The sequence below is a fragment of the Sparus aurata genome, chromosome 1, assembly GCF_900880675.1.
Source record: "Sparus aurata chromosome 1, fSpaAur1.1, whole genome shotgun sequence".
Classification (NCBI taxonomy): domain Eukaryota; kingdom Metazoa; phylum Chordata; class Actinopteri; order Spariformes; family Sparidae; genus Sparus; species Sparus aurata.
The window spans coordinates 36,314,067-36,339,745 of record NC_044187.1 but is presented as its reverse complement, the minus strand read 5'-3'; the positions used below and the strand labels follow the sequence as shown (position 1 = coordinate 36,339,745).

Here is a 25,679-nt window from a genome sequence, read left to right as displayed (position 1 = left end):
TTTATTTAATACGAGTAACAGTACTGTCTGCTGCATAGTAGTTGTTCGTTGTCATAACTGACATTATCGTGTGCGTCGGCCAATTACCGTCGCAGTCAGGTTTCTTTGTGTCCCTGAAACTACATGTCCCAGACACCACTGCGATACATGAACGCGCCTTGCAGACAGAAACAAATTAAACTTTTTTTTTTTTAAGTCGAAATGTTTCAAATCTTCCCCTCCGGAGGAACCTGTCTAACACGCACGGCATATTATCGCGCCAAAGTAAATAACTAATCCGTAATTATTTTTAACGCACGTTAACACGTCACGTGACCAATACTTCTGAAGACACTCCACTGCTGCTAGCTTACTTTGCTGCTAACTGCACGTCCGACGGGGGGAAAAAAACCTGAAAAAGACACAAACTTTTGTTATATATTGTTATATTGAATTCATGATGAAATGCAGGCAAATAAGATGGATCCAGCGGAAGAACCCCCATCAATGTTGTGGGGACTTGACCCGATCTTTTCTGCCTTCGCCAGACTTTATGTCAAAGACATCGTACAGATGACAGAGTCCACGCAGGTACCAGGTAACGTTTAAACACCTGTTAACACCCACATTACTCTAGTCATTGATTGTGAATGAGTCACAGCATCACTTATCCGACTATTTTTGCCCAACAGTTAACTGATCATTGTAGATCAAGTTATGTATTCTTATCTGGCTTCTGTATAACTTGTGTATCCTGTATGTACCCTGTATTTCTTTAATTGGTACCCTCTCAAATCAACATTATAACTCTTTTTACAACTTTTAGGATTAGGTCTACCTGTAAGATCTGATGCCTGATGTTGGTAATGAAACTTTGAGATAACCCTTTTTTTTTCTGTCTCGACCCCTTGCTCACAGGTATTTACTTCTACAACTTGCACCCTATCTACAAAGTTGATGTGCTGGGGACAGTGGTTTACAAGAGAGAAAGAGAGGACTTCTTCTGTTATGGAGGTAACTGTGCTGTGCCAATGTGTGCAACAAAAAGTGTATTTCTTCACGGATTTTTTCCGTACACAAGTATGTCCTGTGTGTGTTTATGTATTTCTCAGTCATGTTGAACCATCAAGTAATGTAGCGATATTCTAGCTGTGAATGTTGTCTATTGGAGACATTGAGGGGCCAACAGTTGCAGCAAAACAGCGACATGGGTGCATGTTATGGATAATGCATTTAGAAAGTCTCCTTCTCTGACAAGGCCTGTTTTTCTGTTAGAATTACAAATATTGACACACACACACACACACACAATCACTCTCTCTCTCTCTCTCGTACAAAGTAACATGGCGTTGACTTTTCTTTCCCTTTCTTTGGTCTGATTTTGAGTATCTTCCTCCTGTTCACAGTGGATGATGGTACCGGCGTTATAAACTGCCTTTGCTGGAAAACTGATCTGATGAAAGAGGAGTGTCATCCCACTACATGTGAGTTTGCCTTCGCATCATTCTCAGTGTCGGCGTGCTCCTACCTCATTCTCATAAAACCTTTTAATGCATATTTTGAAACTGGATTTCTTTACATCCGTATTCACATTGGTTAACCTGGGTGACAGTCTTCTTATGCCTTCTTTTGCTCGCACTTCTGTTGTGTTTCTTTGCACATTATAACCTCCAAATGTTGATCAGGTGTGCGCGTCAGCCTCCTTTTGTGAGTACGTAGGCATTGGATACATACAGCCAAGCACCACTAATCAAAACATTGCTTCGTAGCGCCGCTAATCATCAGAAACTCCACGGGGTAACTTAAACCTACAGGTCAAAAGGGCCCCGCACTCTGCAATGCCCCCTCTCCCAAACAACTTTAGCTTTAAGCAAGATGTTGGTGGGATTCACAGTGTTGGGGACGGTGCTCGAAATTACAGGCAAGTGCAAATTGACAAATGATCACCTCGTGGCAGATGTGTTAGTATTGACACCTTCAGCAGTTATACAAAAGCCAATATCCACTCTCCTCTTACAGGGTTCGTACGGGTGCTTGAAATCCTTGAAAGTGCTTGAATTTCAATGTTGTGTTTTCAAGGTCTGAAAAGTGCTTGGATTTTAGTTTAAGTGCTTGTAAGTGCTTGACATTATGACTCTGTGTCTTGGCAACATTGGGATCAGACTGGATAGTTTGCTTATTACAAGGAGATGTAAAATAAGTGTGTGTGTGTGTGTGTATCATCACACATGCAGCCTGGTAGCAATAGAGAAGGATGGCTGAGGAGAAGGTGAATTTGATGCAATTTGACTGATAACACGTTCAATATTAATACACTTTGATGAATAAGCAAAATCTTATAAAAGTTTATGTCAAAATAGTAAATTACAGGGTGCTCTCAGGTCTCTCTCTGTCCCGGTGCGAGTGTACCTGAAGAACGCCAAGTGGCTTCCATTTTTTTTTGGATAAAACTTTGTGTTCTCCTTTAATTTCTAAAGTTTTTGCTATCATGAAACATCATTTTAGAAGTTTACAGCATAATACAATGTACATAATTGTGATAAAAAGTAAAAAAAAAAAATAATCACGAGTATATATATTCCTGTAGATATGTATTTTACCCCAGCGATAAGGTGCTGGAAAATGTTGTAAATGACCCTTAAAAGTGCTTGAAAAGTGCTTGAATTTGACCTTGAAAAATGTGTACGAACCCTGCTCTTAGCTCTATTTTGGTCCCAACATGAAAGGTCCAGGTATTTCACTTGATATGTTCTGCAGCTAGACGCTAACTTTGTCCGTCTGCCATATTGTGCTGGTTCATGTAGTGTATAGTACGTTTATCAGTGCTTTGCCACTGAAAGCGGGTAGATGAGAGCAGGATTTGTGGACCATATAACCATATATGGAATTTGGTGTTGAATCACTGTTAGTTCATCACCACAAGAGACATATATTACATAACACATTGTCATTTGGTCCCTTGTCTGTATAAGATCGAGCTTTGAAGTCTTGCATCTTTATGGAATTATTTGATTTATTGAAGTTATTTGTCATCGCCAGCGGGGGGAAAGCACAGTGATGGGGCTCGAGGAGGCTTCAATCCAGTCGCTGAACTGGAGAAACTGCGCCGGGCCCAGCAGAGCCGCTGCCACCTGGAGATCGGAGAGCTGCTCCGAGTCAGAGGACCGGTGAAGACGTCGAGGCAGCAGAGAGAAATCATGGCCTCCACCTTCTGTGAGTGCAGAGGGGCGTTCATCATCCACTTTTACCAACGAGCTACATTTTATAAGTGGAACGCCAGCGATGATGATGATTGTTCATTAGAAACTACAAATGCTCAACCAAGAACACACTGTAGCCCCCACAGTCCCTCACCTACACATGCCTGGCAAAAACATTTTTATACCCTAGCACTGCAGTCTTGTTTTATGATGGCCTAGATGTGTCTCTCTTTGGCACACAAACATACACAACAACACACAGCACATTTTTCTATTTGAGAGCACATGCCATCTATATCCTCTGCCCATTCATCACGTGTGTGTGTCGGGGTCTGTGTGTGTTCCCAGATAAAGTGAACGACCCGGTGATGGCGGTTCAGATAGCGTGGATGATGGAGGTTCCTCAGCTCTACAGACTGTGCTATGACAAACCATTCCAGCTGCAACTGAATGAAACGGGGTACAAACCTCCATCCCTTAATGCACCATCACAGCGTGTTACAAGACTGCAGTGAGGCTGCTATCCAGTATTTAGTGCCAGTTTTAACTGAATTTCCAAGAAATCGGCCAAAGAAGGTGCAAATGAAGGCATTTCTATTCACCACTGCTGTGAGAATATGATTTGCTGGTTCCAGTGATGCTAATTCTCCAGTCTGGTGTCATTAAGTCAGTGTAGAGGAAGAGGACACACGGCGTAACATGATTAAAAGTGGGCCAGTAAAACCCCAAGCGCTGGAAAAACAATGTGTAAAACGTGATGGATGAAATATAACGTTTGTGTTTGTATTAATCCGAGGAAAGCTCCACTCTTCTGTATTGCAACAGCTACACCTAGGTTGAAACGTAGCGGAGTTTGAACGTAATATCTAACTTAGGAGAGCATTTACGCTCTACTAACATTATAAGTAGACATGATTGGCATCGTTGGCACCCATCTACAGAGCATCAGTGATATTGGGGAAGTGAGGTGTTTGCACAGAGTAGACAGAATAGGTGTTAAAAGTAAATGTTATTTAAAGCAGCAATAATTGAGTTACATTTGTGTTGACACTGGTGGACAAAAGTGGTATGAGTCCAAATCCAACCAGAAAACCTAAAATTTGCACATTTAGGCCATAAAGACACATCAGTTTTGAATTGCGACCGATTCATTAAAAGTTAAAAAAACCACTTATAAAGCAGTTTGAAAGGCATATTGGTATGAAATCGTATTAAAGCCAGATTCTGATTTTCAGTGACGCAGCCATCAGTCCCCTCAGTAAGGCGACAAACACCCTCAGAGATTTCTTGAAGCAGAAGTCGGTGACCAGTTTCAGACCCTACGATGTTCAGGAGCTCCTGCAGCCTCTGATCTCCTGCCAGCCTCAAGCAGCATCAGCAGACCAGGTACACTAGAATAATAATATGGGAACCATTTCTATTTGAAGATGTGTGTCGGTGGGATGAAAAGAAAGTCAGACATCAGACTTTATTTGAAGTGTGCTACTTATGTGAGAGTGACGGATGGAACAAAGAAATCCAGCCAGGATTTGATTTCCACCATTGGAGCTTATTTGGATTCTTCATAGTTGTTGAAGTTATTAGTCATATAAATAAAAATAAACAAACTTGTAAAACTGCTGGCAATGGAATTTCAACTTGTAGGGCAGCTGTTCACTGATCACAGGGTTGACGGTTCAATCTCCAGGGTACCCTCAAACGTTCTGTGCCTGCAAGAGAGGAAATAACTCTCCACACCACCGGGTGGCAGCAGCTCTGTATTTGTCATTTAAAAGGGAAACGGGAAGACAGAGAAGACTGGATATTCAAGCGATGTTATGATTAAGCAGTCTTTTTCACATGCTAATATAGGCTTTCCTAATAAAAGATATGTCTATAGAAAGTTGCACTGGTGAAGAAGTGAAAAATAAGGAGAAATCGCACTTACTGGATGAATTCATGGATACTTCAGCGTCGGGTTCAGCAGGGTTTACCTTTCTTTTTCCGTTTCTCGTGTACCGAGTCTCTGAAATGAATGGCCGATCAGACTGAATTCTCTCACTGACACTCTTATGGAGCACTGATTTCACTTTGCTGAGCAGGCACATGTGTGCTGTCAGATCCATGGATAGAGGAAAAAAATCATTTGTATTAAGGATTGTAAAGTCGCTTGTCACTCTCTAAATGTACAGTTGGGTACAGATTATACAGATTATTTTTATAACATAGTTCTGATTATGAGATCATTTAATAAAATCACCTTAGTATCATTATGTAAAAAAGAAATAGTTGATCATCTCTTCAATCGATCGATCGTTGATATACTGTCAGATTGCCAGTCGATTCAGTTGCCGTCTAGCCAGCAACATGGATGGTAGCTCACTGTTATCAGTAGCCCCCTCACACAGAGAAGCCACATTATCACCGCAGTGGTGATTCGCCAATTCTCTGCCAATGGTCAGTCACTCAGAGCCGAGCAGCTCCGCCTTAAAGACGAACCGCTGTGTAATTCACACAGAAAGCCGGCGCTGCGGCTACTAAAGAGGCGTGACGGTACACGTCATGATGACGTCTGTGTGTTTTCAAGGTGTTTCTTAGGTGTCCTCCTGTCAATCTAAACCCACTGACCGTTTATAATCAGATGGATGCTGTTAGAATGTGTTGTGATTGAGACCCTGACCCACTAAACATCCTGTTTACATTTTACAAGTTTACTGTTTACAAGTTACATTTTTTTGCTCTAAATGACATAATTATATAAACACCATCACTAAACAGGACGCTTTCTGACTCTGTCACTGCGGGGAGGGAGGCTGTTTTCTGGGGTAAAGTTCACTGAAGTCTCGGTCAGGAGGGCTGACCATCACAGTGATTTATTTTTCATCACAAACACTTGGTGAGTTAAAGTTTTTTGCCGGTGACAGACGCTGTTTTTCGGGCAGAAATGTGACGAAGAGTCAGTAGGACAGACAGGAGGACAGACAGGAGGACAGACAGGAGGACAGACAGGAGGACAGACGCTTCTCCACGTATATCTGTGGTATTTGTTTCCTCATATAAGTTGCCAAAGGCAGTTACAGTTACTACGTTACTGTTGTTAGGTCCTGTAACGTTGCTTTGTGGGACATTTCTCTTTATTTAGTTGAGTGAAGGACCTGTGCAGTTATCAGACAGTCTGTCTATGTGCAGCCGGCTTCTCCACTCACACTGGTTCGGTTCACCAATACCGTGCCTCTGTTACTACCTCCAGAGGCGGATCAGCGCCGGAGCAAATTTCACCCCTCGCCGCCTCCGAGACATTCACACAGAGGCGGCGGTGGAAAATTGGCACATTTCAGCGCTTTTGTAATATTATGCTTCTGTGTTGCTGCTAAGGAGCCTGTGGCGGGTCCTTCTGCGTGCCAGCAGCTACGTCAGCTTTTGAAGGAGGCCCTGCAAATATTACAGGACACCGGAACCGTGTACCGCAAGGTCAAGTCCCAGGATGAAGTCTATCATGTAAGAAACAACAAAGCAAAAATTCTTCCTACTTTTAGAAAGTTGCTACCATCTGGATGCATTATGGACCTGTGTCTCTTTGATGCTGTTGTATGTCACCAGGTGACTGCACATGACAAAGATCTACTCATTGCTGTCAAAGACATCATCAGGGAAGACTCAAAGAGAGAGAAATGTAAGAAGAATTAAGTTTTGCTCTTTATGAAGTATTCAACTTGTTTTAGTTTGACCGTTCCTTTCATTTGAAGTCTTTTCATCTCCTTCTTGTCAGTGATCAAATTATCACAACAATCTTACCTGTGAAATGGGATTCTTGTCATTCTGTAACATGTTTGTAAAGAAAAAAGAAATCCAAGAAATGTAAAATAACTTAAAAAAAGGAAACCTCATGAATCCCTCTTTTCAAGTGTTATATTAAAGTCTCTACCTGCCTCTGGACTGACCTGTGTCATTGTCGTTTTCTCCAATCCCTACAGATGCAGAGAAGGGTTGTCACATCATGCACGTCTTGTCTGCAGTCAGGCAGCGCTACAGCCTCAACGTGAGCAAGGCAGCCCTGGAGCTGGTCCTCAAATCACTGGAGTGCAACAGTGACATTGTCAGTACCAGCGATAACTATTACACTGTGTTTTAACTCGAGCACAGCAGGTTGGGGAACCCAGTATTACTGCATATACTGTTCCATGTGTAGCATGCCTTATTGCTTATTGGCTTACGAGCAACCAGTAGGTTTAAGTTAATCATGTCAGTTGCATTCCTTTGCTCATCTTGACTATTATAACAGTTGCCGACATTAATTGAACTCTCCATTTTTTGTATTTTTAATAACTGCTGGATGTTAGTGTGTCATGGTTAAATATTAAGTTTAATTTAAATGTATTTGAAAGACATGCCTATGATAATGGACAGACATGGATCAGAGAAGCCTCTAGGACCATATTGCACTCTGCTGTTCAGTTTGCCAAAAAATGGAAATTCAGTCATTATCTGTTGCTGAAAGAAAGTTGGGTGAAGTCTTGTAAAGCACAAAACATGCCTGGAGCTTCACAGCAAAACGGTTTTGCCACATTCTCCTAACTGAAGTAGATGGGGAGCCCTGAGATCCTAAAAAATACATTTACATTTTTGTTAAAGCTGAAAGCGTCACTGTAGCTACTAAGCTAAAAGTGTTCGTACGCACCATATCTGAAGTGGTTGCACGAGCTTGACTGCGTGTCGGGGGTGTAAATGAAGTCTGTTCAAATGGATTTGGGGACTCGAGGCTTCGTGAGACTTGGATTACGTTGGAAGAGCTGCAGTTGTTTTTTATGTTTTAAAACAAGTGCCAACCTACCTACGTTGTTCAGCAGCAAAACTGTTTTGCTGTGAAGTTCCAGAAATGTTTGTGGACTATGAAACCCGACTTTCCATTGACATGGGGGGGGGGAGTAAATAATGACAGAATTCTTTTTTTACTGTATTTAAAATGTGTATAGCTTTTCTATAAAACAATAAAACAAGTATGTATATAAAATATTTTGTTGTTCATTCAGATAATTCAACAGAAAAATGTCTCTCGATGAAGGTTCTCAGTCATCCAGGTCATGGTAATTCAAAGTGCTCTATTGTAGGCAACTGGACTTGTTTCAGTTCCTTCAAGAGGATTCACCTCTCATCCAAGAGGGTTCTGACTAACTGGAGGGGAGCTGCAGGCTTTTAAACTCTGTGTGGGAGTGTCCTCGCAGGACACATGTGATCTGAGTTTCAGAGTTGTTCGTCCAACCAGCCTTCATGTGGGATGTAAGGGCTAGGTGAGCCCATGTGTGAATGGTTGTTAAGCTGTCTTGGGAGGGAACTCGGTACTGAAAATAGAAATTATGCCGTGAAGCAACAAAAGAAATTGAAGAAATGTACTCATTTATTTGTATTCTATCATCTGTCTATGCCGTGTTACATATAATACCATACTATCTGCCTCTCAGCCACTTGCACGCACGCACACACACACACACACACACCCCTATACTACATATACACATATCATCATAACTTTACGTTGTTATCTGTGCTGTATTTCCACTGTCTGTATTCGTAGTCCACACGATGTATTTGTCCCTCATGTCACCCTGTCTGTCACATAATTTCACCAATAAAAATAAATAAATTGTCCTTTAGTGAGGAATAAAAAAAAAAAAGAAAGAAATTGTGTGATAAAGCAACAGTATAAGTTACATTTCCAGCATTTCCCTTATCCACCGATTGAAACAAAGTCCATTTCATCTGTATCAAACTGATGCCCCCACCTGGCTGGCTGACAAACTACATACAGGATAAACATGTAACAAAAAAATTATTAATTATAATGCTAGTTATTTATATTATTACTATGTCACCGTCACAATATTCCAACCACATATTGCGACATGCACCTATATGTCACATCCACATGTGGCTATTATGACGCTAATATTTTAGCTCACTCATGCCAAGTATGCCACATCATGTTTTTTCCATTAGAAGCTGAGATCCTCGAGCTTCAAAATTTTTAGATCCCACATTTCCCACAATGCAACTCAGTAGCGTTTGTCAATAGACTTGCCGTAACTACCGAATGGGCAAACCTTTCAAATGCTATTCTGCAGGCTTCCAGTTAATGAATTGTAGTCTCCAAGCCCAGGTTGAGATAGCCGTGGTAACATCATAAGGTTTGTTTTCTCAGGCTTTAGGAGGCTCTGCAGAGCTACATGATAAACAAATGTGTTACAAAATCCATACCATCTTAATATTTAGTATGTCGGAAAATAATCCAACACATTGTATGTCTAATGCAGTTTGACACAAATACCAGGATGTCCATGTGGTATTCAGTTGCATTCTGCAGTACACAAGCCGCCATGCTTCTCTGTTTGTTCTGAGGCACATTCCTCTGCCCAGAGAGGACTTTGCACTGACTGAGCTGTAGAGAGAGGGCAGACAGCACAGCTGCATCCCAAATCACTTTATATTTCTTTTCCTTCAAATTTCACACTGCAGACTGTGACCGACATATTAGCAAGAGGGTCAGTTCAAGCTGAAGACGCAGAGTTATTATGAAGGTATCTCACAGCTGTATGTTTACTGCATGCAACAGTAAGGGTTGCTGCGGTGTCTACACGGAAAAAGCATGTGATTTGGAATATGCGACGTGAACACAGCTTGAGAAGCCTTCATAGTGAGTAAACTTAGTGTGTATCATCTGTGGAGTGCCCCTTTAAGTAATTGGATATAACCTGAAAAGCCCTTTCCATTCTATTTTATATATCAATCAGTTAAACAGCCACGAATGATTTACCTCACAATGAACCCAGATCCTGCTGGCCCCTGAGGGTCTGGGGCCCCCGGGGCAGTTACCCACTCTGCCTTGCTGTAATCCTGCCTTGCATAAATCCTGTATGCATAATCAATTACATCACCAGAACAGCAGTGGACACACATGAGGCTGGGAGATCTGGGGGCTGCGGGGCCCTGCCTGGGGCCTTTGCTCAGTTGGAATTCCAGAATTGTAACGATGGTTATAGAATAGAATAGAACAGAATTACTTTAATGATCCCAGACTGGGAAATTATTTTGTTACAGCAGTAGTGGGTCAGCAAATAAAACACTTTATCACTAAGTTATTAAAACACAAAAAGGTTTTCACAAGTGATTTAAGAGATGACACTGGCCTGGTCTCATACTGGCCCGCTAAGGCTCTTACTGCAACTTAGGTGTTTGATTTCATGAACTTAGGAAAAAAGCACCAGGACAAAGGGGAGTCAGTCTCGCCTTTAAATCAGCTTCCTTACCATCTTGCTTATGTTGCCGCGTGCACAGGGGGGCAGTGTTCGGTCGTTAATTGGCTCTCTCATGAAGAGAAGCCTGCTGCTGATTGGTCGCCTGCGAAACAGCTGTATCCATAGTTCCAGCTGCTCGTGTCTCCGGCCAGAAAGAAAGCTGCCCGTAATCTCAGAGCCCGAGAGTGTTAACAAGCCGAGTGGAGCCTCATGATCCAGCCGCCGCCATCTCTCGCGTACACAGGACCGGGATCCGACACGTACCGCGGTGACTCACACACTGTAGAGTGTGTGTTGAGTTCAGGCCTAACGTCTCGCACCAGACAGTTCTTGCATATCTAAGCGGGAGGGAAAGTTGTGTGTTGAGTGAAATGTTAAACCGAGTAGCTGACTGGTGACACACACACACACACACACACACAGCGCAGTCATTATGTTACGTTACAGCAGAGTCATAGTCAGCCTGGTCAGTCTTTATTCTTGAGGGCTTTATTCCGAGTGGCCCTGAGCACGGTGAAGCTGAGGACGGTGTGTGAAGCCTGAGGACGGTGAAGCTGAGGACGGTGTGTGAAGCCTGAGGACGGTGAAGCTGAGGACGGTGAAGCTGAGGACGGTGTGTGAAGCTGAGGACGGTGAAGCTGAGGACGGTGAAGCTGAGCACGGTGTGTGAAGCCCATCCCACTCGGCTCCTCTCCTCTCCTCTCCTCAGCCCTCTGCGCTGCTGCTGTCACGCAGTGTTTGGCGCTGCTCTGCCGGCTCCCTCGCGCTCAGCCAGCCGCTGGAACCTGCAGGTATGCCGCCGCCGCCGCCGCCGCCGCTGTAGGCACCGCAGCAGACACAAAGCAGCTCGACACACGTCCTTTTTTTTTCTTTCTTTCTATTTTAAGGTGACCGACTTCATCCACGCTCCGCCCGCCGCTGGCCAGCCTGTGTGTCCGTAGACACGAAAAAAAAAAAACCCAAACTCGCCCCCTGCTCGGATCCTCAGCGGTGTGTGTCTCACCGTCAGCCAGCTGCCCGGGCTCTGACGGACTGCCGATAAGTTTTCTATCTAATCGATGATCGTTGCGTCGGCCGAGGGAAGTCCGAGCTGCCCGTCGGCCCGCCAGCGAGCTGATGTCTTAATGGACCGCTGAATGGTTAACTGACAGCGATGAGTGCTGTGATTTCCCTCCCGTGATACAGGACAGCTGATCTGGAGCCGCAGCAGCCGCCTGCCCCCGACGCGTTTATGCAGAGCCTTTGCAGGGTCAAGATGCAGTTTCGGACTGTGCTGGACGTGAAAGTCGTGGACGTGGAGAAGAGGCGCAACCCATCCAAACACTACGTGAGTGAACTGCCCGTCTGCCCGCCTCGTCTCCATCCATGTCACCTTATTCCCACCTCGTCCCGCTGGGCTGTGTGATGCTGTCTCTGGCCTGTTCACAGCCACAGCGTGACACCTGAACGTTGCATCGAGACCACTAGTGTAGCCTAGCTGCTGCTGCTGCTGTGTGTGTGTGTGTGTGTGTGTGCAGACCACAGCTAAGCTATGCCCAGCGTTAGACTGATCAGCGACACATCTGCTTATGAATCATTAACTATTCCAAAGCATTACTAGCTAACTCCTCACTGTGTTCCATCTGACCAAGCTCATCATGCCAGGCCAGCTGTCAGGCAGCAGCCTGGCACTGTTACCTGCTGCTGCAGGTTATTATCTTCAAGGTGTCCACATGATCATGACTTCCTGACAGCTACTGGCTCTGCAGTCAGTAACAGGATATCAGTTGTAGCATACATTCATGTTTAGAGTACAGACGATTCATTTCATCATCATCACCGAAGGTTTACATTCATGTAATGCCAGCTCGCCATTTTTTTTAATGTTTATTTTTGTTTCAAGGTGGAAGCAAAACTTCCACAGCCAGAGATCACATGAAGCCTCTGTTACTGGAGAGAGTCACATTACATTAATAAGAATCACAATTATAGAACCTGAAATTTAACAGTATTTTTAAATAGCATCCCAACGTGTTTTGGATTTATTCTGTCATTTGTTAACGATAATCTGTCAGAGCTTCTCGTGTTCAGCACTGCAAAACATGTCTGATTTGGACAGGCTCTGAAAATAAAACCAGAAATGTTTTTTTGTCACATAAAATGATTACGTCTGCAGTTACAGAACGATCCTCCACCACCACAAGCCATTTAGTGGTTCTTCGGCTTGTGATCACATCACATCACCCTCATCCGCAGATGAGTTGGCCTGATTGTCGTGGAGTTATATACTCTTTTCTCGGCACTTTAAGGGATTCTGTCGGTGTTGCCTTAAAAATCCAGATTGAAGATCATTCTTGCTTCAGCAGTTAACAAAATAATATCACCACGCGGTCCATATAGTGACTGTTCTGGAGTTTGAAAGGTGTGAAAAACTTTTGTCACCTTTCGGATTCATTTTTGTTCAGTTTGAATCCTGTTGTATTAATCAATTTGTAAAAAAAGAAAAAAAAAGGCAGAACACTATCCTGTACAGAACAGAGCACAGGAAGGCCTCAGTGATTATTATTACCTCCCTGATCCGCACCTCCTGTGGCCTCCTTCATCAATACCACTCTTGTTGTAAGTGAGAGTCTGTGAATGGGCTCTGCCCTTCATGGCCCCCAGTTCAGATCCTATTTTGAGCTCATAAACAAGTCATAATAGATGACTTGCTCATATGCAGTTGCAGTCCTGCAGGGCATGATGACATATGGACACAATTAGCACACTTACTGTTTTTTTTTCCAAAAGGGGGGATTCACATGGCTCCCACCAGTCTTTGTCAGACATTGAAGTATGTATGACATTTTAGACATGTGATACATTTTCTCATACAGAAGAAAAGTGCATTTGGGAACTTAATATAGTGGCACCCTAAACACTGTATGGTACAATGGGTGTATATTTCTTAGAAGTGGATGTCCCAAGTTAAACTGATACCCACTGTTCATCCTAACACTGGGCAGAACCCCGGGGCAGAAAAAAAGCTGTAGGCTCCGACTGACAACCCCAGTCTCCCCCTTCCCCCATTCTCTGTGTGCACTGTACCCATCAAAGACAGTGCACACTGTAGACTCCACATGGCAGCTTAGTTACAGTGTATTTTGCCTGGAGCTCTGGAGCTCTTTTCTGAAGTACTACCTGCCCCCAGGTTTGTTGTTTGCCAATTAGTTTGTGTTTACTTGATTAAACACAGATCTATTCACGCCCCATTTAAAAATGATATCAAGTGAAATAATAATGGTATTTAAACTACACGTTGACACGGCTTCAAGATTAGGTAATAACGTAAGATGAGCCTCAAGGCACTTCGGTTAACATTGTGCTTTAGTTGTGCAAATTCCCAAACAAATGAGTGTATTCATTATTACATCAAAGGATAGTACTTGTAGTTTGGTGTAAGCCCCTGCCTGGCTTTGGCTCGGTGTCCACTTTGCGTGGGCTGTAATTCAGTCTTGTAGATGCCTTAGCATAGGTGACCTAGCATAAAGAAAACCTGTCCAGGTGCACGCTTAAATGTCAGAATAGCATAATTGTTGATTAGTTTAGCTGTACTTAATTAAATCATGATCAAAATCGCACATTTTATTAAAATGATCAGCGGGTAGGCCTTTGAAGTGCCTCAGATAAATGAGTGTGTTTTACTTGCAGCTGTTCCATATGGCATGATACTTGTCTGGTGTTCCTTTTACCTTTTAAAGGGATATTCCGGTGTAAATTTAATCCATGGTCTAACAAACCGTGAAACTGTGTTAGACTCCCTCTCGAGAGATCAAGTTTGCAGACTGCTAGCTAACGTAGTTTTAGCATCCTCAGAAACGACCCCACGACAACAATACATTGCAGTAAATGGGTCCAAATATAAAACCGCCATCAAAAAGCCACAAATAATGCTCAGAACAGCACCAGTAATGATCATCATTGAGCTGCGGAACTCTACTGCACTCGGTAATCGACTCACAGGGCTTCCCCACAACAAGGAAGGCTTCTCGGGTGGTGAGTTTCGTTTATATTTTCCTACAAATACGGCAACTATATCAAATGTTTGATGCCTCGAAATATGTGCTGGGACCCTATTTCTAATGTTGCTGAAGTTTGGTGCTGTTCTGAGCATTATTTGTGGCTATTTGATGGCGGTTTATATTTGGATCCATTTACTGCAGTGTATTGTTGTCGTGCGGTCGTTTCTGAGGATGCTAAAACTACGTTAGCTAGCGGTCTGCTAACTTGATCTCTCGAGAGGGAGTCTAACACAGTTTCACGGTGTGTTAGACCATGGATTAAATTTACACCGGAATATCCCTTTAACTTGGTATGATTATCCTTTTGATGCTGGATTAAGATCTGGTGTCATGGTTGTTCACTTTCAACTAAACTAAGGATAACAAATGCTCAACAGCTTTGATAACATAGGACTTATGTATGAAGACATCTGCTGATGACTGGTAGACTCGATAATGTAAGTTTCAGTGATGAGGTTCATCCAAATTCCAAACATGTTTTGCGTCTGCAGAAACTTTTGGTTTCATTTGTCCAGGTTTTGAGCTATCTGTCTCCTCAGTTTTTGCCTTCAACACAGTAGAATAAAGGTGAATGGGGTTGTGTTTGTATTGTTCTTAACATGAGACATTATGTTGAAATCTTTGATTCCCTGTAGGCCTCGTTCCTACGCTTCCTTTAAGTGACCGTGGACAGGTTTATGCCCCCAAATATTTTATAATAAAACAATTATAATACAATACATCTCTTTCCAGAAAGAAACACGGTTGTCCGTGATAATCCGCAGAGTAAACAGTTTTGATTGACTAAAGAAATAGTCTGTATTGAAATGACTAAAATTGTGTCGAGTGGATTATCAAGAGTAACAAGAAGTGACACGTTTAAAACCTTTTAAAGGTTTTAAATGTAATATTTCAGTGATGCAAGCGCCACGGACACAAGTGTGATTTATTTTCGTTGACCTGCAATGTGAAAAAGTGACTCAAATATTTGCATAATTATTCAAGGACTCGTCTGACATTTTGCGATGTGCGATGATTGAGCGTTACATGAGAACACTGTTAACTGCCTCATGTTTGTGTTAACCTTTAAGTATGCAGGCTAATAGCTTAAGTTACTCAGCATTAAAAATGGTTTAGTCAAATGTTCAAAAACATGCCTCATCTTCTCCAAAGCTCACTAAACAAGATACACATTGTACCTTTATTTAATTTGGCTGCTATGTAAAAAATGTCAAGTTGTGTTTTTTTACACCTTGCCATTTTGACAGAGCCGGGCTGGCTGTTTCCCCCGTCCTTCAGTTTGCATGCCATGCTAATTATCATCATGAGCCTACCTCCAGCTACATACTTGACACACAGACAGAAGAATGGTGTCAATCTTTTTGCCTCCCTCTCAGCAAAATGGAGGGAGATGAGAAGATTGATACCAACCTCATTTATGTGTCAAGTGTGGAGGTCTTACGGAAGTGTAGTCTGGTTACCTCTGCCAATCATCCAATCTCACTCTCAACAAAATGCTGACTATTAAAAAACACACCTTGAAAAACAAATAACTGGGCAGAGTTCTCTCGCGGTTACAGACAGGAATAATGGTTCGTTGTTCATACACAGTATGACTCCTAATGCACACTTATTGCTTCAACAGAGTAGTTTTAATAGTGTAACATGAGCTTCCCAAATCAGTCCGGCTCTGTAGGCAGGCTTGCTGAGCTGCAGCCAGGCTTCCAGGAAAACATAACAGGAGCTTCTCTGAGCTGGGCTGAGCTGTTCTATGTTTCGGGCTCCTCTGTCTCAGCGGGCCAGTCTGTGGCCTAGTTTCCCTAGCTACCCTGTCTCATGAGACAAGGCTAGTCACTGTGAGAAGAAAAAAAAAAAGGAGGGAAGGAGGGAAGAAGAGAGAGAAAACAAGAGAGAGACACAATCTGTGGCACCCATTGAATCTCATTTGTAATGTTTGTGAAACCAGCTGGAAATGCTTATCTTGTGAGAGGAGGGGGGGGGGGTGTGAGACTCTGGGCTGCGTCGAAGGGGACGTGCTCTTCGGACCGTAGGGAAAGCTGGACCGCTGCGTCGCAAATGCGCATCCCACACACGCACTTCCCCCTCCTGTGAGCTGTTTGTGTGGATGTGTGTTCGCAGGCGGAGGTGATAAAAGATAGTGAAAGGTTGCGCTCGGCCATGTTTACTTTAAGTTTCTGTTACCCCTACAAGTCCCAGTCCCATAACATTTCATTTTCTTCGAGACTCCTGTGCTGCGCAAAGGCCCGGACTGTAAGACGGTGTTGTTATTTGGCACCATAAAACATCTCTTCAGAGAGCAGTTCCCCACTCAAATATTTATTGGCCTATCAAACACAGAGTGATATTGGTGAGAAAAGGTGCCTGTTTTCAGATGCTCACCCCTGACAGAGAGGTGCAGGCTTGGGGGTGAGGTTTATGAGGCTGGCTTCCTTTTGGATGGGTCATTGTTTGGGATAGTTTGATGACTAGCTGGGAGTGCTCAAAGCCTTCGTGTGTGTGTGTGTGTGTGTGTGTGAGAAAGAGAGGAGGGTGAGTCAGGAGCTCTGCTGACGTTTGTTAGTGAAGTCACTGATCTTGGTGCTCAGTTTTTATAGAGCCCTAACTCTAACATTGATCCTAACAAGAGTGTGTGTCTGTGTTGCACGCACCAACACAAGTGGTCGACAGAAGCAGCGGATGCGGTCGTCCTTGCACCGTTATCACCGGGACCTCACGTGCATGCTGGGGGTTGTTTTCGCGTGGTGAATACCAGATGTTGTTTGTTATCACTGAACATTTTATTTGTCTCCTGTAGAAGTCTTAAATGCATGACAACCGCTCTATTCTGACAGCAAGACGTCTCCCACACCCTTCTGCCTGCTGTCAGGGTGAAAGCACATGTCGTTGTACTTGAATATGGCGCCAGGTCCCTGGCAGTCTTTTCAACAGCTTGATTTATGATTACGTCATCCAGAAATGGTGATGCTCTGTGGTGAGACGGAACATGTGTGGGCATCGTGTGCAGCCTCGACTGTGCTGGCTCTTGTTTTGTTTTCATTGGAAAATGACCTGAACTGATCATTCTTAACAACACTGGGTGTGTTAGTCACGTCTGATGCATGTTTTTGTGTGAGAAGAAGAAAGGCCGAGACAGAAGAGGAGGAAGAGAGAAATTGGAAGAGAAAAAAAAAAGAGATGGAGTTGCTCGCGGCTCTCTTCTTGAGATCACTGGATAGTCAGGGAAATTGGCTAAAAAGTTATTAGAATCAGACTGGCTTGATTAGCATGAAAACATATTCTTTATCTACCAAAGCACTCAAGTAGGATCTATTAGAAATGACTGATGTGATTAATAATATATTCACCAGGAAGTACATTAAAAGTTAAGTTGTACTAAAATATTTACACATATAGGGCAATTAAAGGAGTGCCCTAATGACTTACTATCATCTTTACATTAGGTTTGGGGGCTCACTAGAGAATCGAAAAAAGAATAGTCAAAATATCTGCAGATATCCAAACTGTTAATGCATTGGGTTCCAAAATCATTATGATTCCCATAATGCATCTCATTAGCATCTTTTAGGAAAACCTTCGCACCTCAGTCCTCACGTCTTTCAAAATCCATTCCCCAATTTTATAACTCATGCTTTGTGTTTTAATTATGTAGTCTTTCAAGGTGCAATATGTAAGAATTGGCCATCTGTTGAATTTATACCCGCAACAAAAACCCAGGCAGCATATCACTAGAGTAACTGTTAGCTGTGCTTATTGCCACTTGGACTGGGAGTTTGGAGAACCAGGGATGCGTTGTTGTTGATGCTAGCAAAAAGGCTTTGGACTGGGACGGGACAGTGATAGCTGGTTAGCATGCTAACGTCAGTAGATATCTCCGCAACTCAGTACACAGATGTCATTGTGTCAAAACCTGTCAAAATCTGTTGATAATTTTAGATAATTTAAACAACGTTTTCAGATAAAATTCTTATACTTTGCACCTTTAAAACCCTAGCCAAGAAAGCCCTGATAGCATCACTATGACATCGTCAGCTTTGTCTTTTTTTTTTTTTTGCAGCGGTGACAAAGCTGTTCAAGTGCCACAAAAGTGATTTTAAATGAACAGTACTCAGCAGATCTTGATGTGTAAATCACAATTAAATGAAACAACACATTCTTTCAGAGGTTGTAAGAGGTTGTTTCAGTATTGTCTCTTTATGAGTGTTAAAGCTGCTGTTACAAATATTTTTATGTTGACAGTCGATTCAATTATAACCTGTAATGTCAAAGGTGTTGCTCTAAGTCACAAACTCACATCAATTATCATCTGACTCTGCAGTTCCCGCTCAGCTTGAGGGACAGTTTTAGCTTCTTTTAGCTTATTGTTTTGGTTTTATCTGATTGGCCACTGCCTCTCCAAAGTGTAGTCGCTTCAACTTCAATGGCTGCCTTTGTTTTTTATGGAGCACCCTGTGGCCAGCACCACAGCAGCCAGAACGGACTGCCCACCTTGAAATAATTTTGGAAAACCTGCGTTTTCGCCGAACCGCATGATCCAACGTGAATCCAGCCTTACTTAGATAGCAACTAGCTTGTGAACATAGTGGATCATCTAGCAGCTAAATATCCAGACATGTCCTTCAGGAGTTGGCAGAAACAACAACAGAGCCAAAATGAGAGTGAATATTGGACTTACATTTGCAAAGGGACACAATTGTGACTCTAAATGAATGGTAATGTTGCTAAGGTAGACTGTTGCATGTGTAAATAGGCAACAGCCTATAAAAGCCAATAATATGTCATTGTTGTGTCAACAAATTGTTCTACTGACTGAGTGGACAAGACTCAAAAATTAGGACTTGCCTTCCTGAGGACTTCTTTTCAATTTTACTTGTATGTAAAATCAGTGAGTGAAGGTTTTTTACAGCCATACTTGTCACACACTTTAATTTCAGTGCCTGTGTTGAAAGAACTCTGAAAGGTTTCAGGGTTTGAAAAGGAAAATGTTCAAATGCCATGCCAAGCTCAACCTTGTGTCCTACAACCTACGCGATCCTGATCTGGCTAGCATGTGTAGTATTTGTGTAAAGGAAATAAAAGAAAGAAGCAAATTTTTTTTTTTTTTTTTTTAATTCTATTATTCTTTTTGAAAGGCAGCTGTTTGCATGGTGATGAGATAATGCTTCTATTTTTGGCCGTGTGATATTAATAACCGTTACCTGATTGATGGTGGTGAGCAAAGTCAACATTGTTTTAGTGCTGTGCCACTAGCCTACAGAGCAGCATCCTTCACCGGGCTGTGAGACGCTTAATACATCCTCAACATTCAACAACATAAAGACTTGACTGTTGACTTGGACTAGAGACTTAAAAACTCAACTGATGTACAGTGTAGTATGCTATATATTTGTATTACAGCTGTTTTACCTGCTACCACTGCACCACTGAAATTCACATATCAAAGCACTTATAGCCAGACTTGCACATGCAAAGTGCAGTTAACTGGAACCCATCTTATGAAGTTGTTTACATGAGCATATGACCTTGTCTTTTAACTTTGCTGGAATCTGATATACTCACTTTATTATTCTTTATTATTGCTGTTCAACAAGTGGAACCTGCTGAATCCGCTTTTCCAAAACACCCTTGATAGGCACTTCCTGTGATTGGACCATTTCAAAGTGAAAGTGAGCACAGCTACGGAAAGTCGAGGCGTCGTCCTGGTGTGTGTTTAATAAAGGGCTCTGTTTGGCATCAGATTCAAAAACTCTGTTTAAAGGGGGTTTCCAAAGAACCCCTGCCAAAGCTTATGAATGGAATTGTCCTCCAGTTTATTTCACTCTTGTGACATTTGTGTTGGCTTTGCAGAGCAACAAGCGTAGAAGAATTTGTCAGGCTGCATTGTAATTTGTTAACCTCTCTGGCTAAACTGGAAGAATAAACTGACTCTATTAGACCAGTGAGTATATTTAGACCAGTTGTGGTTCCATGTGGAAACACTTCACTCCCATTCAAAGAGAATTTTTCCAACCTGACGTTTTTGTTGTCAGATCTTTTGCGCTTTCACGGTCTGCAAGTATGATGTGTGTCTGTTTTATAGGTTACTTTAAATATAGCAGTTTAGGCGGGGTTCACTGCATTTAGTGGCTGGGCCCACATTCTGTGCCCCACCAAGCACTCCGCTCTTTTGCCTTCTTCACTTGAAAAGACTTGGTCCTGGCTTTCCTCTGAAACTGTAAGTTTTTTTTTTACCATTATAAAGTACCTTTACTATCTCCTATGCTAACGTTTTTAACATTAGGGAAAAGAGTAAGCTGTTAACTTGACATGAATATTCATGGCTGTTTCAGATGAACATGATGAAATAATCAGAGGTTCAATTTGTACTGTCGTAAGAATCCATGTTCTTCTCTTTGCTTCCGAGCATGAATACAACTTCTGTTTTCCTGCTTCCTCTGTGGGAATAACAGATCTTTTCTTGCTATCTGGGACATTCAAGTCCCCAAAGCCTTCTTTGAATTGTTTAGTGTTTTCCCTTTGTTTGTGTTTTCCACATTTTGAATCAGTTGTTAGATTTCTAGATATCAGAAACGGAACATGGACATGTCATGATCTTAACACTCAGGACTGGATGAACTTGAGCTCTGAATTAGCTCATGTCGGCTCATTTGAATGAGTGCGCCTCATTGCTCATGAAAAGGTGAAGGAAAAGCAGCTAGCTTGTATCACGCAAAATTACATAATCAGATGGCATTACAGGCAGGTTAGAAGATGTTTGCTGGATGCTTCTGCATCTATATGTAGAGGCAGCAGCCCAGACTGCTTTAATTTACTGGCTGTGTCTCAGAGTCTATTTTGAGGACTGCAGGGGGGCATGGACAGACCCTGGAGGGTTTTTGGTATTGTTTTCCACTGCGGTTGCCTACTACATATCCATCTGTTTCTTGGGTTTGGATCTTTAAATTGAGTCCTGTCTTATTCCCTCGCTTACACACACACACGCACACACACACACACATAAATATGTAGTACTGATTTCCTCAGCAGTAAATGTAATCTTTGGCATACTGTCACATGGGACCATAATATTTTAATGTTAATGCTTACTGTATGACACACTGCTTTGTCCCACGCATGCACAGTGGGGTGGAGACGGGTTAATGTTCTGAGTTTTACTAAGAGCAACTTGTTTAAAATCTGCAGAAATTCTGCTGCTGGGCTGTCTGCAGCCACGGATTCCATGTGGGCCGTTTAGAGCCAGACAGAGCCAGTGTTAATATATCAGAACATATCGGGCAGCATGTACGCCAACACTGATACATCTGTGACAGGCCGTTAACTGAATTTATCATTTGGGCTCTAATGATAAGTACATATACACATGTAGAGCCAGACTGCTAACTTCTAGAGGTTGATACATGTAGGCCATAACTGTTTTTGTGTGGGTGTATGTATTGGTCAGCATGAGAAAGTAAAAATGCAGCACAGAAGTGTAGGGATGGTCAGTCCTCCTCATTGGTTTGGTTAGTTGTTGATACTCTTATTGGTTCTTTTTCAGTATGAAACAAGTGCTTTTTAAAAATATATGTTATTTAAAAAAAACCCCCGAATATTTTCAGAATGTGAATAGAATTGAATGTTTAAATTCAAAATACTGAGTGAAGTTTATAAAGAATGAAGAGCCTCTCTGCTCAGGTCCTTTGTGTCCTTTGTGTGTGTGTGTGTGGAGGAGCTCAGCAGAGGAGGGCAGTGAAACTTATCAATATAACAGTATTCAATCATTTAGCCCAGGTGCCCATTAATCCATCCCTCCTGAAATGTCGAAGATGTGCTTTTAGCTAATTCCAGCATGCTAACATGTTCACAGTGACAAAGTCACACATGCTGATGGTTAGGAGGTTTACCCTGTTAATTATCTTAGTTTAGTGGGTTAGCGTGCTAGCATTTGCTTATTGGCATTAAAGACAAACCACCGCTGAGGGTGATTGACAATGGCCAAAATGATTGAGAATGACTAAATCGTTAGTTTTGTTGGTATTTGGTCTTAAACAAAAGTTCTAAAAAAAAAAAGACCGGATGATGTTGCTTGATGAAAAGTTAAGGGATCACCTGCAGTTCATTCAGCCGTTGTAGTAATTGTCCACACATTTCCCTTAAAACCACAGATATCAACCTCTTGTGGCAGAGGAAAAGTAAAGGGATCACCAAAGTCATAAGAATACATTGTCTGGGAGGAGTAAATGAAAGAGGTTATTTTGCTGAAAAAGTAATATCGCAGTACTAGCAGGCTTCTAATACATCCTCAGTGTCAAAGGCCAGGACAGCCCCTTCATTTCCCCTGAGGTATATCTTGTCATTCAGATAAGTCCCCATCAGCGTTAACTGATATACTGCAGAAACATTACAATATTTGGGTATTTGTGCAGGTGAAATGATGTCTTTAGCCTTAACATCAAGCTTTTAAAGGTAGGATGAAGTGCCTCGTGACATAAGTGCACCATGTGTGGTCTTTCAGGTTTTTTGTAATGTAGTTTTTTGTTAATGAGCAGTTCAAAGAGTGATTTTCTATACCCATCAGTCCTTGTTGTGTTACAAAAGTCACAAAGACCCTTAACTGACTGTGGCTAATCGAGCCAGTTTTGGACTTTTTTTGATTTTGTAACCCATCAGAACCCCGGGGAGCACATTTTCATAACAGTAAATGCCAAAACTAATTGGTGTGGTGACACCCTACCATGCTAAGAACAAGTTTGTCAGTGTAGTGTGACAGTCACAGCTTCTGGATGCCAGTAGCTGTTTGCATGGGAGTGAACATACTGCAGTGGCTCCTTGCCAGCAGCATCTGAGCCCCTTCCAGCAGCAACAAGGCCTTTTAACCCCCGGCTTTGTTGTGGAACCTCCTTTTGTTTCAAGCTGCTGCCCTTCATACGTCAGCGTCAGGGTCTTTCACTCAACCTCATTCATCTTGGCTCTGCTCTGGAGGCTCTTGGCAGATACAGAGGGTTGGAGTGACACTGTAAGATCAGTCTGAGAGATGAAGCCTGCTGGAATAAGAAGCAGGAATGGTTCGCCAGTGAAACACGTTGTCTCTATTTAATCGGAAAGCTATACGTGAGGCAAAGTCAGTTCTTTCTGTGTTCTCGGCGGCTTGACGCTAAGTGGATTTCTGTTTGTACTGTGTACTGGGCCACTTGACCGGAATGTCTTGGCTGGGTGACAACATCTTGTTTTATTGCAAATCACTTGATGACGGCAATTGTAGCTGTACATTGAGTTCACGTTAGATGTATACAGCTTTGTAGTGCTTAGTGTGTATAAGATATACAGAAACATCATGTATGCTTTTGTATTGGCTGTTGTGATCTGGCAGCATCAATAGAAGAAAGGCAAATCTGTGTCAGGATTTACGGCTTTTCTCTGGCATTTTAATTTCATAATGGTAAACATAAAGAGGGACACCACAGTTTAAACAGTGTTACCATGTTGTTTTTGTTTAAGTGTAGAACATAATGCAAGAAATTACATTTTTGTTAAACTCTTAATGGTTAGTAGTTGTTGACACTCATCCCTGTTGGTTCAACACTTTGGTTATCTGACTCTGTCCTCGTCAGAAGGACCATAGCATCTTCAATTCTGGATTTTTCCTCAGTGATCTCTTGGGGTCATGCATTGAATCTCAGAAGCAAAGTTGGAAGTTATGCATGTCCAAGATTACCCTAAAAATAGAACCTCTTCTCATCATGATTATAATAATCAAGTAGTTAACATGGAGATGTCGGATAAGAAAACACTCATAGGACTCAGTGTATTTGCAGTTTGGAAGGCACTGACCAACAAGGCCATCCTTCCCGTGAAACAAGAAAACGTTTTTCAAAGCAATAGGAAAGAACCAGTTTTGATGTCTTGGACTTGCTGTAGTCGCAGTATTTCCTTTCTCATGTTTTCCTGTTTTTCCAGGTATATGAACGGTTTCCCGACTCTATCTGGTAACCCATCTTAGCATTTTCTACAATAAATGTCTGCTATAAATATCCTCAGAATCAGATAGCTGATTATTGAGTCTCATTCTCAGGTCTAAAAGAGTACTAGAACAATATCATCTTCACAAAGTTGTGTTGGTTTGCCATTGACTCTGGAGGTGCACCCAGTGAACACATAACTGAGTGTAATTACCTCTTCAAATGCGTGTGGCCTAATGTTATGTAACAGATCAGCCTCTTGGGTAATTTCACATCCAGAGCCATTTTTCTGAACATCTCTATATCAGCAGTTGAGAAATCCCACCTGCTCCAAAAGTCTCTGATGAAAAATTCCTGGCCTCTGGATGTGTTACCTTGGTAATCTATGTTTCATTAGATTAGAGATGATGGCGGCATCACTTGCCTCCTCTTGACAGATAAATGGACTCTATCTCAATTTTAGCAGGCCTCTTATGGTTGCAGCATTGCTTTAGCTGAGGGTGAAGGCCAGCGCTTAAGTGTGCTGACAAAGTAGGGATGATGTCATCATCTACCCTGACAGACCACGGACAGATTTATGCCAGTGTGTCATTGAACATCCATGTTGGGCAGATTGGTCTTGGGCTGTGCGAGCATGTTTGCCTGTGGGTTTGTCGGCACTACACCACATGTCTACGTATACCATTACATTCAGTATATTGACATCTAATGTGTTAATAAGAAAATACTTGTAGGGCGAATGATAAGTTGATTTGACATAAAATCATTGACAATGTTATAGATTATTTGTCATTTAAAAAATAAAAGGAAAAATGTCAAAATGAGCTGTTTGCAGCTTCTGGAATATCAAGCCTGTCATTGTAGCTGAACATCTTTGGGTTTTGCACCGTTGGTTGGACAGTGGCCCGTGTTTTAAATTTGCCTTTCTTCTCTTGGCAGGTATATCTCATTAATGTCACCTACTCTGACAACACCTCCCACATCATCTACAGAAGATACAGCAAATTCTTTGACCTACAGGTAATCTGCCTCACTCATGCACTCCCCTGCGCACACCATGCATTTGTATCAAAATCCGTAATTCATTGCTGCTGACGTGTTTTGACCTCTCAACCATGTGAACTTGCAGCTTTGTTTGTATAGATTAATGTGTAAGCCTTGCGACTGTTTACTGCAGCCGCGTCCCTGCCCGTGTTCTCCACACCTCGTCGCCTCAATGAATCAATGTGTGTGTTAGTAATTGGTCGGGGAGCAAGG

At 42.3% G+C, this 25,679-nt stretch overlaps 2 protein-coding genes across 8 annotated transcripts in view; both read left to right on the top strand.

The window, feature by feature from the left end:
• The first annotated feature begins 80 nt into the window (after window positions 1-80).
• Window positions 81-8,818, top strand: stn1 (STN1 subunit of CST complex). Its single transcript, XM_030421741.1, has 9 exons — window positions 81-577; window positions 898-993; window positions 1,386-1,463; window positions 3,019-3,192; window positions 3,528-3,639; window positions 4,415-4,565; window positions 6,534-6,656; window positions 6,759-6,831; window positions 7,133-8,818. Exons 1-9 carry the CDS (start codon window positions 445-447, stop codon window positions 7,288-7,290), a joined length of 1,098 nt encoding a protein of 365 aa, XP_030277601.1. The 5' UTR covers window positions 81-444; the 3' UTR covers window positions 7,291-8,818.
• A 1,684-nt stretch (window positions 8,819-10,502) lies between these two features.
• sh3pxd2aa (SH3 and PX domains 2Aa) overlaps window positions 10,503-25,679 on the top strand; it is a 115,903-nt gene continuing 100,726 nt past the window's right edge. For all 7 annotated transcript variants that reach the window (XM_030421706.1, XM_030421689.1, XM_030421680.1 and 4 more), the window contains exons 1-3: window positions 10,503-11,238; window positions 11,335-11,774; window positions 25,362-25,442. In XM_030421706.1, the coding sequence (XP_030277566.1) occupies window positions 11,679-11,774; window positions 25,362-25,442 (177 nt within the window). In that variant the 5' untranslated portion in view covers window positions 10,503-11,238; window positions 11,335-11,678. The remainder of the gene's footprint in view (window positions 11,239-11,334; window positions 11,775-25,361; window positions 25,443-25,679) is intronic.

Excerpts from the sequence above, each read along its gene's own strand:
- stn1 (XM_030421741.1), top strand. The coding sequence starts at position 445 with ATGCAGGCAAATAAGATGGATCCAGCGGAAGAACCCCCATCAATGTTG. Across the intron at positions 4,566-6,533 it reads AAGCAGCATCAGCAGACCAG|GAGCCTGTGGCGGGTCCTTC; the intron begins GTACACTAGAAT and ends GTTGCTGCTAAG. Across the intron at positions 6,657-6,758 it reads CCCAGGATGAAGTCTATCAT|GTGACTGCACATGACAAAGA; the intron begins GTAAGAAACAAC and ends GTATGTCACCAG.